At 29.3% G+C, this 14,486-nt stretch overlaps 3 protein-coding genes across 14 annotated transcripts; 2 read left to right on the forward strand and 1 right to left on the reverse strand.

The window, feature by feature from the left end:
* The first annotated feature begins 1,426 nt into the window (after nt 1–1,426).
* LOC143149116 (luc7-like protein 3) lies at nt 1,427–8,685 on the forward strand. Of its 8 annotated transcripts, none has more exons than XR_012992698.1 (10): nt 1,427–1,781; nt 1,897–2,145; nt 2,217–2,423; nt 2,498–2,659; nt 2,739–2,932; nt 3,438–3,529; nt 3,590–4,265; nt 5,784–5,857; nt 6,735–6,815; nt 8,437–8,685. XR_012992698.1 is itself a non-coding variant. In XM_076316206.1 (8 exons), exons 1-7 carry the CDS (start codon nt 1,677–1,679, stop codon nt 3,661–3,663), a joined length of 1,083 nt encoding a protein of 360 aa, XP_076172321.1. In that variant the 5' UTR covers nt 1,427–1,676; the 3' UTR covers nt 3,664–3,700; nt 5,784–6,105. The 8 variants fall into 8 exon arrangements, 2 of the variants coding, with proteins under 2 accessions (XP_076172321.1, XP_076172320.1); XR_012992700.1 differs by lacking the exon at nt 6,735–6,815 and having other exon boundaries at nt 3,590–3,700; nt 3,814–4,265; nt 8,437–8,684; XR_012992702.1 differs by having other exon boundaries at nt 3,590–3,700; nt 8,437–8,681.
* LOC143149117 (mitochondrial glycine transporter) lies at nt 4,397–9,919 on the reverse strand. 3 transcript variants are annotated; one of them, XR_012992703.1, is made up of 9 exons: nt 9,727–9,917; nt 9,082–9,174; nt 7,610–7,728; nt 7,442–7,526; nt 7,194–7,373; nt 6,900–7,071; nt 6,562–6,821; nt 6,222–6,473; nt 4,397–5,045 (listed from the first exon to the last, which is right to left on the reverse strand). XR_012992703.1 is itself a non-coding variant. In XM_076316207.1 (8 exons), the coding sequence occupies exons 2-8, from the start codon at nt 9,133–9,135 to the stop codon at nt 5,001–5,003; spliced, it is 915 nt and encodes a 304-aa protein (XP_076172322.1). In that variant the 5' UTR covers nt 9,136–9,174; nt 9,727–9,919; the 3' UTR covers nt 4,397–5,000. The 3 variants fall into 3 exon arrangements, 2 of the variants coding, with proteins under 2 accessions (XP_076172322.1, XP_076172324.1); XM_076316207.1 differs by lacking the exon at nt 6,222–6,473 and having other exon boundaries at nt 9,727–9,919; XM_076316209.1 differs by lacking the exons at nt 6,222–6,473; nt 9,727–9,917 and adding an exon at nt 8,905–8,945 and having other exon boundaries at nt 9,082–9,096.
* A 1,144-nt stretch (nt 9,920–11,063) lies between these two features.
* Nucleotides 11,064–13,008, forward strand: Rps9 (ribosomal protein S9). Of its 3 annotated transcripts, XR_012992628.1 has the most exons (5): nt 11,064–11,172; nt 11,576–11,811; nt 12,011–12,197; nt 12,595–12,672; nt 12,782–13,008. XR_012992628.1 is itself a non-coding variant. In XM_076315659.1 (4 exons), the coding sequence occupies exons 2-4, from the start codon at nt 11,589–11,591 to the stop codon at nt 12,951–12,953; spliced, it is 582 nt and encodes a 193-aa protein (XP_076171774.1). In that variant the 5' UTR covers nt 11,064–11,172; nt 11,576–11,588; the 3' UTR covers nt 12,954–13,008. The 3 variants fall into 3 exon arrangements, 2 of the variants coding, with proteins under 2 accessions (XP_076171774.1, XP_076171775.1); XM_076315659.1 differs by lacking the exon at nt 12,595–12,672; XM_076315660.1 differs by lacking the exon at nt 12,782–13,008 and having other exon boundaries at nt 12,455–12,595.
* The last annotated feature ends 1,478 nt before the right edge of the window (nt 13,009–14,486 follow it).

Below are 14,486 nucleotides of genomic sequence, written 5' to 3' on the forward strand. Positions count from 1 at the left end.
TATGCACATGCATATGTATGTATGTGTTATTCAATACCCTTTGCTTGCTTACCATATTATTCACTTATAAAGAAAACTTTGAGATAATTATATAAATAAGTTTGTAATATCTCTACAATGTTACGCAATAGAAGACAATTACGTTAAAGTTAGGTGCAATTAATTCCTTTGCTTTAATTTTATCTTTTAGAAAAATAAATAATTGTGTACTTTATTTACATTCAATATAAATGTACTTTATTACATATAAAATTTTATTTAACATTTTTATGTAAAATTCAATTCTTTCTAAGATTTATTTAGAACTTTTTAAATCATTTTTGAGGATATAAAACTCAAAAGTAACGTTTCATCGAAAGCTATTCGATCAATGCATCTTAAAAAGCGTTTTTTCCGTAAAAAAATTTGTTAACATTTTTCTTCGTTATAATACCTACTATTTTTCGATTCGTTATACGAATCATGGGCAATATTTTGTCTCCAAACGTAAACGACAATCAATAGTCAAGCCGTTTATATACAATTGAACTTCAGCTGCAGAATGGCCAGGTAAAGTCTTTACGCTTCCCCTTCTACTTACATTATACCGGCCTTAACTCCCCTTCCATCTCTCCGTTCACAATTCTTACTGTGAATACTGCTTGAATCAAACAGCCTGCGACGTAATGGGAAAACGTAACGGGTGTTCTTTTGTACTACGGTACCCGGCAGATGGCTAGGTATTATTTACACGCGAGAAGTTGGCCGCTGTTTAACAAGCTAAAATGTTACAGGGGAAACCGCTTGACGAGGAACGCGAATGAAACAAAACACGAGAAAATGAGATACAAAACGTATCTAAGGTATTTACGTTCACGAGCTTTATCGTTGTACCTCACATTGTCGTGTTTTGTTCCGTTGCGTTCTCATCACGTGATGGATTTTTACACATGCCCAACTTAGCCAACAACGACCGACTTCTCGCATATGAATAATGTACCTGGTTTTATCCATTATTTCTTACACAAGAATATAGTTCTGTAAGAGCCACCCGTTACTTTTCCCCACTCCAGTTAAGACAGCACTCACCGCGAAAACGGTGAGACGAAGAGAAGTTTAGGCCGGCAAAATGCGAAAAGACGGGAAAGCGTAAAGACTTCACCTGACTACCTTGTTTACTGTCGAGATCGAGAGAGAAAACTTCATATTTGCCTTCTTTCTTGACTCCCTGAACTAACAAAGTATCAAACTCACTGACGTGTGATTTATGTATTAGTATGCGTAGTAGTGGGGAAGTTCAATGGGTAGATTGGTTGTTTTTTCTAACATCAATGCTATCACGTTTCAGAATTACAACTTGATTTATCTATTGTTCACCTAAACGTTTTAAATATGATGCGAAGTTTACTGCCGCTACCTACTGTTGCCAGGCAAACTAAAACGTGGATTCAATGGAGTGCGTCTGCGCTTAAACTCCCTGTTAAAACCTAAGTATCGTCACATCGTTCGTGTCTTTTAATGTTTTCGTGGATCTGTTTCGTTTTCGTACCGTTTTGCATCGTTTCACTACCTATTAATTATTTTACGTGAAAAAAGAACAACGAATAATACATTTTACGTGGTATTTGCCCAATAGTCATCGGTGCATTTTAGTATATCTCTAATAAACGAGACTCGACTGCAAAGAATTTTGGAATATGGCTGCTGCTGCTGCTGCTGCTTTGCTCGATGAGCTTATGGGAAGAAATAGAAACGTTCTTCCTAATGAAAAACCTAAAGAACTTAATTGGGAAGATCCAGAGGTACATTTTTACGGACGTTGATATTTCAACTAGAGTCATTAACAGATTTGTATTTTTAAGTATTCGAGCTTCGTCATATTTTTTGCAACGTTAAAATATTGTTTTCGCATTTCAGTTTTGCAAATTGTATTTAGTAAAATTTTGCCCTCACGATTTGTTTGTTAATACGAGAGCTGATTTGGGTGCATGTTCTCGTGTACATGATGACGAAGCTAGAGAATTGTTTGAAAAGGCACCATACTCGTATAGAAAACAACAGTATGAGGACGAATTTATTAGATTCTGCCAAAGCATGTTGAACGAGGTTGAAAGGAAGATAATAAAGGGAAAACAACGGTTAGCACTTATAGGAAGAACAGAAGCAGTAAGAATAATTTTATTGAATTGCTATCATTATGATAGTAGAGATTTCAATAAATTTGTATGTTTACTTAGCCTACTTTGACACCAGCACAAACTCAAAGGAACGAAGAACAAATTGCTCTTTTAACAGAAAAAATTAATAAATTAGTCGAAGAAGCAGAACAAAGTGGCATACAAGGAAATGTGGAACAGGCGCAAGGCCTAATGAGATTATGTGATCAATTAAAGGAAGAACGAGAAACACTTAGAAAATCTAATGATAATAGTCACTATAATCAAGTAAATATTATAATGTAAAATATAGTAAATTATAATGAAAAAAATTTGGCAAATGAGATACTTATTTATTTTAGACTGCTGAACTAGCTGCTGCGCAAGAGAAACAAATGGAGGTATGCGATGTATGCGGTGCATTTCTTATTGTTGGTGATGCTCAGCAACGAATTGATGATCATTTAATGGGTAAACAACATGTTGGATATGCCAGATTAAAGAGTGCCCTTCAAGAAATTATGGTGAGCATATATAATATGAAATTTAATATAAATCTTTAAGTATTTTAAGATATCAAGCATTATGCAAATACATTTGTAGAGTAAACGCGAGAAAGCTAGAGATGAAAAAGAACAAAGAAGAGAGGAAGACAGAAAGCAAAGAGCTCGTGCCAATGAAGAACTTGATAGACGAAGAAGAGATGGAGACAGAGATAGGGATCGAGACAGAGAAAGAGATAAACGACGTCGACGTAATGATGATGATAAAGGCAGACATGATTCAGGCAGTCACAGGTAAACTATTTAAATGTACATTATATTAAATATACAAATCCTCGAGTTACGCAAATTCGTAGATGCATGATTTTGCCTATACTCATGTCTGCATACATATTAAAAAATTTTGTTTTCCATTATTTCTATTCCATAAAGATGTGCAAATAGAGCCATTTTGCTTTGATCAACTTTTAGATCTATGATTCTGCATTTTCTATAAAAAGAAAAAAGGATCAGTCCTGGAAAGAATTGTGAGTCATATTAGGTCTGGTGTTTTAATCAACTTTCATAAGGCTTAAAAGTAAACAAAGATTAATTGATACTGTTCACATTTCCTTTACTCAAGGTACCATATTTTTCTTAATCCAAAACTGATCTTTCTTTTTCCTTATAACGCATCATATTTATAAAATTTGACTTATGCAGAAAGCTATAAAACGAATTAACCATATAAGTAAAGGATATATTGTCTGCAATTACTAAGTATAATATATAATTAATTTATAATGCTACTTATATATAGAAATTCTGGGCACAGAAGTAGAAGTAGATCAAGAGATAAACATGATAGACATCGAGATGATGATAACCACCGCCGTCACGCTCGGGATAAAGGTAAACATAAAATATATAATCGTAAAATTCGAATAATTAAAAACTGTATTGCATTTTTAGGAAATCGTGACCATCGAAGCTCAAGTCATCATAACCGTCGCCGCCATCGATCTAGAAGTCGAAGTCACAAGTAACTACTCTTGATTGGTTAGTGAGTGAGAAGTAAGCCAGGTATGCACTAAACAATATACCATATTCGTCTCAATTACTGTACAGGTTCTTTACCAGGTGAGTTTCATTAGATGCACATAATATATACATGATAATTATCTGTAATTTTGAAGAATGGCATAGTCACAGCGAGCCAGTCTCTGGTCCTGCCTATTAATCGGAGAAATACTCTTACTAAATTTCATATGGACCTGATCGTACAGCATTTAATTTTCAAAGTGACGAGCTTGCTCTATGTAACATATTACTGAAAAAGGTGCATCGAGGTAATGTCGAGCAAGGAGTAGTAAAAGTTGTTCCCATAAGAAAGGTATTTTTATCATGTAGTATTATAGATATTGTCTACAGAGCAAGATAGGAGAAGGTATACCTATGCTTGCTTTGATCGGTATAATGTCTTCATAGGGTAAATCAATTATATAATTTCAACGACTGCATAGCTTTTTTGTCGAAAAGAAATTAGTGGTTTAGTGGAGGAAACAGTGCCTACTTCCGTAGACCTGCCACAACAGTGCCCTGTGTGACTGTGACTATACAATCCTAGCTTCTACTACGCATTTCTGAGGTATTTATATCGGAATGATAATACCAAACATGTCCTTTTATTAGGAAAGTTAGATATTTTGAAAACAGTGATCTTTATTTTGGAGCGATACTTGAGTGCTTAAAGTTACAATAACAAACTCCTGCTCTTACTTCCCTTATTTCCTGATTGTTATTTATTGGAGCATATTCACTTTAAAATTGAACATTGTGTCTACCAATTAGTCAGGGAAGATATCTAATATAGGTCCAAAGGAACAATTTTAATAATTCAATTTGATATAATAAATCCACGTGTATAGTCCAGAAATGTAAAACTATATTCATTTAACAGCCATCAGGCTATAATTGATGAAGCAGTAAATAGATTGGGCTTACAAGTTGGCATATAGTCGCATTAATAAATGTGTTTTCTTTCGAACTTTATTAATAAAAGTTCAAGGAATATGTATCATGTACGCCAAATACTTCTTCTTCCCTTTGCATGCGTTTTTCTCCATTATTTTTAGTTGTAAAAGACAGGACATGGGCGAAGCTCAATCAAATTTTCTAATTGGGTAGTCGTAATCCTTAGCGTCAGACAGTACATCGATTTGAAGGTTGATGACAGGTCACATGGAATCATGTATTATATGGTGCTCCCAGGAAATCCCCCTTAATCATATCTTGTCTCATTCTTTTTGCCGTGTCCTTCATTTCGGCTTGATAGAAGACTCATACTTTACGTGCGTACTACATTTGTGTGATTCGTGTTTGCTCATAATAAATCCTTTGCACAATAAATAATCTGCTTTTTGACCAACTAGACAAAAAAAGCAAAACACAAAAATAATAGCTTTGAGTAAAAAATCATCTTGTATTGTTACATTGTGATAAAAGACATGTTTATGATATTTCGTTTTAAATTTTATATTATATTTCAAGTTACATGGGTTTCTTATTTACCATAATATATTACTACAGTATCAAATAATATATTTAGTATTATACTTAATATGAATATATTTATTAAATATTAAAATGCGTTTTATTCTATATATTGTATAAAATAAGAAATTTGAAACTAATTTTAAACATGATTTCAGCATTAAAACGTATTAATTAAACAAATTAATATTCATTACAATGTTTTCTATAATAGCACTCAGTATCATATTATCTGCAAAAATCCTAATAAAATTAATAATTCAGTTTTTATTCAAACATTGTACAAATTAAAAAGTCATTCTTTTTGTTTCCAATGTCACAATCAAAGATGATCATGATTTTTAATTTGTTATTTGTTCTTCCACACATGTAGCCGACAGAAGTATGATATATACACACACACATACATATATATATATATATTTTATATATATATATTTATACATACACATATATATGTGTATATTTTTTTTTAATTATTTCGTGTATTAAGGCAAGGTTAATAAATAATATACACATACATTATCTAGGTGTTTGGTAACGATCAAAATTAATATGAGAAGAAAGAAGTAATGAAATCATAATTTCTAAAAAATATGTTGTCTATTTTCAGACAGAAGAAGACATACCATGGGGATATAATCAATGCAACAGGCTCACTTGCACACTGCTTAATATAATATTAAGGTAAAGATTTTGCATAATCTACAAATTCAAATCGTGATTTTTATGCAACTGCGCCTGAGTTAATTTTCATCGCATCGCGCTATCTTTAAATCATTTAATCATGTTTGATGCAAATGTTATTTTAGGCTGTCTGTATATATATATATAAAAAGACATTAAAGTAAATTATCTATAATTTGCATTGTAATACTCGTAAGATTGTTAATTGAAATTAATAAAACAGTACTACAATGAAAGTATCAGGTTATTTTAAAAAGTCGTGCAAATATTTCTAAAGTAATCAGAACCCAACGATTACATATCAAGGAAATTGTATAATACTGTATAATTTATTAAATAAGTATAGACATTAATAATACATTACCAAGCGATAGGATACTCTATCCAAATACTGTACATAGTAGTAATATTTGCTATAATACAATTGTCTGCTATAATCAAATCGTCTTTGTACAAACTAAAATACTGTACATCAAATGTAAGCATTTAATTGAATGACTTTCATTTTGCTATGCATAAATTGTTAAATCTCATTCAATTTTGTGTCAACTGACACCAAACAATTAGCATACCATTAAATAGAAAAATTTTATTTAAGTCCTATACTTTTTGTAACCTAAAAATAATATAATATTTAATTAATATGACCTGTTTTAGAATTGTCTTAACAATAAAAACCTAAAAGTTCCGAAAAATTATGCTACCTCTTCATATACAGTCCAAGCCATAGCAGTTACTAACGTCCTTCTCAACATTCGCGGAACAATGCCTTTAAAATATCCTAGTATTCCATATTTTTTATAAACCCTAAAGATTGCACTGTGAACATCTCTAAATTCGTTTGGATATAATTGCATTTTCGTTTTGATTACATCAGCAGGTTGTGTTACAACAGAAGCAAATATTCCTGCTAGTATTCCACAACTAAAATGAATTGGAGCTGACGATTTGGCCAATGGTAAATCTGAAAATAAATGTTATTCATTAAAAATATCGGGTATTATAGAAAAATTTAAGTATTTTGTATATTAATAGAAATTACCTGCTTCTACAATAGTATTTTTTAAATGAGTATAAAACATGAGATAAAGACCGCTAAACGGAGCGTCTCTTAATAAGGTCGGTACTAATCCGCTTGAAAGACCTCGCACTCCTTCTTGCTTATAAATTAATTTCAATGCTTCTCTTATGCTATTATATTTATAAACATCACTCTGTAAAATGAAATTAATACTAAACTGTCCATTTTCATGCAATTTGTATTATGTAGAATGCTGTATGTTTTCATTCCGTACAATGTAAGAATTGTAAACGTATTGATAATAACTATACGTACTTCAAAACGTGTTTTTACTACTGTTATCGGAATTAAGAAAGTTCCAGACATAGATCTTGCTGTAACACCCAATAACATGGCTTCTGTAGGTGTAAGTGGATCTTTTAAATGGAATGTGTGTTTTAACCAATGTAATGATGAAAAATATAATCCAACACCAGGGATAACTCTGGTTATAGACTGAAAAAATGTTTTCAATCAGTATTCCTTTTCAACATATTTAAATTCAATAATTGTTAAATTCTTACTGGAGTCATACCCCTCCAGAGTCCAAATACATTTTCTTTTTTAATTATATGGATTATTGTTCCTATTGTTCCACTCTTTGGAGGACTAATCAAAGACATATGATTTGATGAAGTCAATTTGAAACACAAAGCAATTACAAAATTAATAATCTGTTATTTTCCACTTACTCAAGATGAAGATTTACTCTACTTTGAAGTCTTGTTTTGATAAGATCCAGCGGTTGAAACAAAATAGTTGAAAAAGTGCCAGACACTGATCCCGCAAGAAAAGACTTCAAAATAGGATACTAAACAAATATTAAATATTTTCTTATTAAGTTGTATTCCTCTAAAAAATATTTAAATAATCTGGTTATACAGATAATCCTGTATTCATTTCATTTAAAAAGTGTGTACTAAAAAAAAACACAATGTAATGAAATTGTAGTTGTTGACATACCAGTTTAATCGTTGTAATAAATATATGTCATTACATATTATCTTGCACGAGTTTGCTCGCGTGAGTTATAAATTTCTTTTGAAAGGTCAATATAGTTATTATCTGTAGAATGGAGTTCCATGGGTTATCGTTAATTATGAGAATAATTTATTCTATCTTAAAAGCATGATATACTAACTGTATGTGCTACTTGTGGATTACTTGCAATAACATATATGTAATAAACTAGAATTATGATTACATTTCATGACTATTATAAAATTTAAATTCTATTATAATGCATTTACATAACAATTTATAATATTATGAAGAAATAATTGTTTTTACAATATTGTTATATCATATTTATTTAATATAACTAGAAATTTGTTTTCATAGATAATCTTAAAATATAAAGGTATTACAATTTAAAAAAATGGATGTATATATTTGAATCGTATTAAATTTTATTTTTCTTTTAATTGAAATTTATTAAAACTATAAGTCTCTTTAATTTTATGTTGATCTAATGTTTATGATTGTCGTAGAATAGATAATTTTTTATTTTCTTTTTCAGCTTATACTTGTAAATTTGGGACATCAAACTCGCAAACTCATAATGCAAACGATCACATGAGATACTAAGTGGTGAATATGGCTCCATGTGTATCACCCATCCTCCAGTACACCTCTTATAATTAGAGGTATTTCTTACTCAAATACTAATATTATTTTTGTTTTATTTACTATTCTATTATGAGAAATAAATTTTCAATTAATCATTTTAGTATTTTTGTATTACCTAAATATTCAAATTAAACATGGAATATTGTATGTAATATTATTGAAAAATAGTAATTTTTGATACAATTAAAAAGTATTAAATAAGATTCACTATATGCAGTAATATCTCAAAATATAAATATTCTTACCTTCATCAGTATGTTTCTGATATTTTTAATGTTTACATTATTAAAAATTTACTTTATAAAAATTATGGTATATAAGGAGTTATATCTTAAAATATTAAGGCTACAATACTTACAATCTCCAAAGCCTCCATGGTTATACAAAATATATTGGAAGCTTGGAAAATAAATATATTTGGAATAGCAGTAAATTGAACTTTTTCTTAGTAAACCACGAAACCAGAGAAAAACCTTTCTTAATACTTTAGTGTCACTAAGATACTGAATACATTGAAAACGTGACAGCTACTTACATCTTCTCTTATCTTCGTTTCACTGCTTTTGGGGTCAACAGAATAACCCCACATATCAAAACATACTCAAGAAAAAAATTCAAGAATATCAAACTGAAACGTGAATTAAACGTGACTTAATATCAAACGTGACTTGTTCCATTAGATAGTTAATTTAAAAATAAAGAAATTACGAAATACATTTTATTGTGTAAATTAATTTTAACATTGTAATATATATTTAAATACTTCATCAAATAAAATTCACTTATTTGTTACAAAATCTATTTGTTAATAAAGATTTCATTTTTATTTTAGGAAATTTATTATAAAAATATTTTATAATATAAAGTACTTTTATAATATACTTTTAGTGTAAATAAAAAGTAAAATACAAAAACTTTTCTATAAACAACATACTCATATATGTCCTTATATTTTTTTTACAATACAAATATACTTATAATTAATTTAAAAAAATTGATATACATATATAGGTTAGAATTTTCTATTAAATGCCTTATTAACACCTTAATTAGGTTAGAACTAAAAAAAATCAAATTCAACAATTTATACATCATCGCGTTCAATTTGTAATTAATTTTATTTTTTATAACTATTGTCTATGATTTCTATATAATGTAAATATGGTCGTAAAACACGTACTTTGTGCGTATTAAATGCACACAAATATCACAAAGGTTGTTAATACAGTAAAAAAGAAACGTTGAAAAAAATCATATGACTGATAACATTTTCGTTATCATTCACTGCTACATATTTATTCTATCAAAGATTAATTCCCTTTTGATATTTGTCGTTGCATGCATAGTATATAGTCGGCCGCATGTGTTTGTCTACTTATCGCAGTTGGCGTATGTATAGGGAAAAGAAAGGAATGATACACGTAAAATTTAAATAACAAATATATAGAAATTAACTTTTATTTATACAAGATAAGCTGACATTTTATGAAATTTGCAATTGCTGTACATAATGAAAAATAAAAGGAAATAACATAATGTATTGGAAAATTTGAAGACATTAAAATTTATACAAATGAATTTTTTTTTTTAATTATACTGAATCCAGGTTTGGAAGAAATTGATTATTTTCTATTTGAAAACTATATTTTACCCTGCTCCGTATGTAATATACTTGTACCTGTACTTGAACATTTTATTTGTATTTCACTTCTACGTTTTATAAATTTGATGTTTAATGTAAATTTTACCATCAATATAAACGTAATATCTAGTTAGGTAAAATATATTATACAGTTACCTATAAAATTAAGCGTTTGCACGATATAAAAATTTCATTTATTCTATAAATATAAGATAAATAATTTTTTCACGGATCAATTTTTGTATACATATTCGCAATACATGATTTTAAGAAACAATTAATCATTAAAAAAGTTACAAATGATACATTCATCTTATTTTATTAACAGAAATAAATAAATACAGTTTGTAATAAAAATTGTACTGTAATAAAATGTAATATAATTATTAAAAATTTTAACTTATAGAACGATTGGGTTCTGTTTTTAACACAATAAGGATCAACTTCTCATTATTTTCCTCTTAAATAAATAAATTTTAATTCCCCATTATTTTCCTTTTTATACTTTGGTTCTAATTAAAGTGTTCCCAAAAGGCAACATGGTGCTTGCATGAATTGCAATAACTATACCTTTAAAACTAAAGTGAGCAATAATAATTGTTTGCACAGGATACTCAGGAGTATACCTTCTCTAACAAACATAAAAACCGTTAAAATCGATAAAGAAATCCTTTTTGTAAATATTTAACTCGTATCTTTATTTTATAAATGCGACAAAGATATCAGCCATATTTTTTCGTATTTTTAAATAGAAAATATTGATACAAAGATCATCACATAGACTAAAGTATAAGACAATACCTTAATTAGCCTACTCGTTCTCAAAGGACTATAGGAATTTTATACCCGTAAAGTTGGTTATATATATATACCTTTTCCGGTCGCGCATGCGCAAAAAATGTACATTTGATCACATGGGTTATACTACTCGGCCATTTCTTTTCCGAATGCAACGTGGTGCCGTCGTTGTACCAGCGTAGCTGAGTAAGTTCAATATTTCTTTTAAATATTCTTTAATATTTGATTTATTTTTATTGAAGTATAAAATATTGCAAACATTATAATTAGAATACATTTATTAAAAAATTCTTGAGTTGAAGTTACCATAATATGTACAATGTTAATTTTAATTTTTAATTTATGATTACACCACGTGTTCTTCAATAATTGCTTTACAGCAAAGTATAATATTAAAAAATAGTAATGTAAAAACAAAGTTGTCACGAATTTGCATATAATTAAATTTAATATTATAAAATTAATATTTTTATACAAAATTAGTAGCATTAAATTGCAGGTTATAGAAAATTAAAAAATGTTGAATTTTTTACTAAGAATATTAAGTTTCGATTAAACCCGTATGTATTTATAACAACATGTATATTAGGTAATTGTATAAAATGGTAAACGGACGGATTCCATCAGTCTTCTCAAAGACTTATGTCACACCTAGAAGACCATATGAAAAGGCTCGTCTAGATCAAGAATTACGAATTATTGGTGAATATGGTCTTCGTAATAAGCGAGAAGTATGGAGAGTCAAATATACTCTGGCAAATATTAGGAAAGCTGCTCGTGAGCTTCTGACTTTAGAAGAAAAAGATCCTAAACGTCTGTTTGAAGGTATTATCACAATACATCAATACTGATTTGTTATAATAATTGTAAGTTTTTTTGCTCAAAAGATCATGATGATTAACATTGTTTGACACCTCTTGTCTGATAATTTTGAAGAGATATTTTTTTTACTGATAAAATAATAAGCAAATATTTATTTTATATGCTTTTACGTTTTTTTTTTACTAAAGTTTGTATTTATTAGGAAATGCTCTTTTACGTCGCTTGGTAAGAATCGGTGTATTGGATGAGAGCCGTATGAAACTTGATTACGTTCTTGGTTTGAAAATTGAAGATTTCTTAGAAAGACGTCTACAAACCCAAGTATTCAAATTGGGACTTGCCAAGTCTATTCATCATGCTCGTGTACTCATCCGCCAACGTCACATTCGGTAAGTTCTTCTAGAAGCAAACACTTTGTATGCCTTAAAAAATGGGCAAGAAATATCTGATTACATGCAGGTTATTTCTAATCTTTAAGGCAATATTAAAATCCTGGATAATCACCAGATAAGGATTATTTGATACTATTCTGGTTTCATGACCTGGAGACATTTTTCAATTTGTATATAGAACATATTTTGCTATTCTGTCATTTCTTATTAAATATTTGTGTAATTTGAAAATAATAGTCTTTTGACTACTACAGGTATCCAAATCTTTTACGTCATTGGTTACCCAAAATGTTAATAACATGATTTTAAATATGGATGCATAATTATGATGCTTGAGAATCTACACAAACATCGAATTGATCAAATTAAATGTTGAAAGCTGTTTTTATTTCAGACAGGCCACTTAAGTATCAAAATGCTGACACTTAACGTCTGTCATTATACTTATGGATCAATACACATTATATAATTGGTATATTCTTTGGATATTAAATAGCTTCATTTTATATGTACTGAAATTTCAAAAGTATATGATATTCTACAATATAGGCATAGAACATAAAATATGCATACTGTTTCAGAGTGCGTAAACAAGTGGTGAACATTCCATCCTTCATCGTACGGTTAGACTCACAAAAACACATTGACTTTTCACTAAAATCTCCATTTGGTGGTGGCAGGCCCGGCCGTGTAAAGAGGAAGAACCTGCGTAAGGGAAGTGGTGGAGCTGCTCCAGAAGAAGAAGAAGATTAAACCATATTTTGATGTAATACTTCAATAAAAGTATGCTTTGATTATTAAAAAGTAATTGCAGTTCTGAACTTTGAAATTTTTTTTCCTGTAATGAATATTTGTTCATTTCCACGATTGTTATTAACATTTATGCATGTTCCCAATATTAATCGAACAATGTGCATCTTATTTACGCATTAAAAATGATTGATTCGCCTACAGCAATTAATTTTGACTGAGATTCGAGGTATAAACGTGTTTCTTAATGTTTCAAAGCATGGAAAGTAACAATTGTTTATTAGATACATTAATTTAACATTTGTTTCGTTCTTATAATTTTCGGAATTCGCATGGAAGCTGTATTCTTCAAGTAAAAGCGTCGAAATTCAATTAATCGCTTTTCTAGATAGAAAAATCATCGTGATGGACGTTTGTGAATCGATAAACATTTCCAGCCTTGACAATGTCGGTTCGATCTCAATAACAACAATTCCATCGCGAACAAAGAATATTTCAACGAAATGATATTTTAAGCCATTATTTATACTAGGACATTGTTAATAATTGTTTAATCTACGGTCCTACGACGGTTGTTAATAATTATGATAAACAAACTTCGAGATATTGCGAAATCTGCGAAGACGAACGGTTTCGGTGAAACCGAAAACCGAAAATTTGTCCATTTCCGCGATTGTTACTAACAATTATACATGTTCCCCATATTGATCGAACAATGTGCATCTTATTTATGTATTGCAATTAATTAAGAAACTTATAGAAATTGATTTTGATCGAGACTCGATGTTAAAACGTGTTTCGTAAAGTTTTTAAACATGGAAAGTAACAATTGTTCATTAAATGCATTCAGTTAACATTTGTTTAATTCTTATAATTTACACAATACGCGTGGAAGATGTGTTTTTTACATAAAAGTGGCGAAATTCAATTAATCGCTTTTTTAGATAGAAAAATCATCGCGATGAAGACTTGTGAATCGATAATCGATACCTGTAGCCTTGAAAATGTCAGTTGGATCTCAGCGAAAAATTCCTTCGCGAACAAAGAATATTTCAACGAAATGATATTTTAAGCCATTATTTTTACTGGGACATTGTTAATAATATTCTAAAGTATGGTCCTACGACGGTTGTTAATAAATATGATAAATAAACATCGAGATTTTGCGAAATCTGCGAAGACGAACGGTTTCGATGGATTTTTGTTCATTTCCGCGATTATTATTAACATTTATGCATGTTCCCAATATTGATCGAAGAATATGCATCTTATTTAGGCATCATAAAACATTAGTGAGTTTTCAGAAATTAATTGTGATCGAAAATGAAAGTAAAATATTGATATTCATATATTTTTCGATTTGCAACCTAAATTAATCTTTATAAGCAAATTATTCATTCATAATGCAAACGAAAATGCATTTTGTAACATTAATATTCCCAACTTTTACAGTGCAAAAAATTAATTAGTTTACAAATGTTAATTTTCATAAAAAATGGAGAAATATATGTATAACAAACTCTTAGGTAAATTTTC

Source organism: Ptiloglossa arizonensis, chromosome 7 (assembly GCF_051014685.1).
Source record: "Ptiloglossa arizonensis isolate GNS036 chromosome 7, iyPtiAriz1_principal, whole genome shotgun sequence".
In the NCBI taxonomy this organism is placed as follows: Eukaryota; Metazoa; Arthropoda; class Insecta; order Hymenoptera; family Colletidae; genus Ptiloglossa; species Ptiloglossa arizonensis.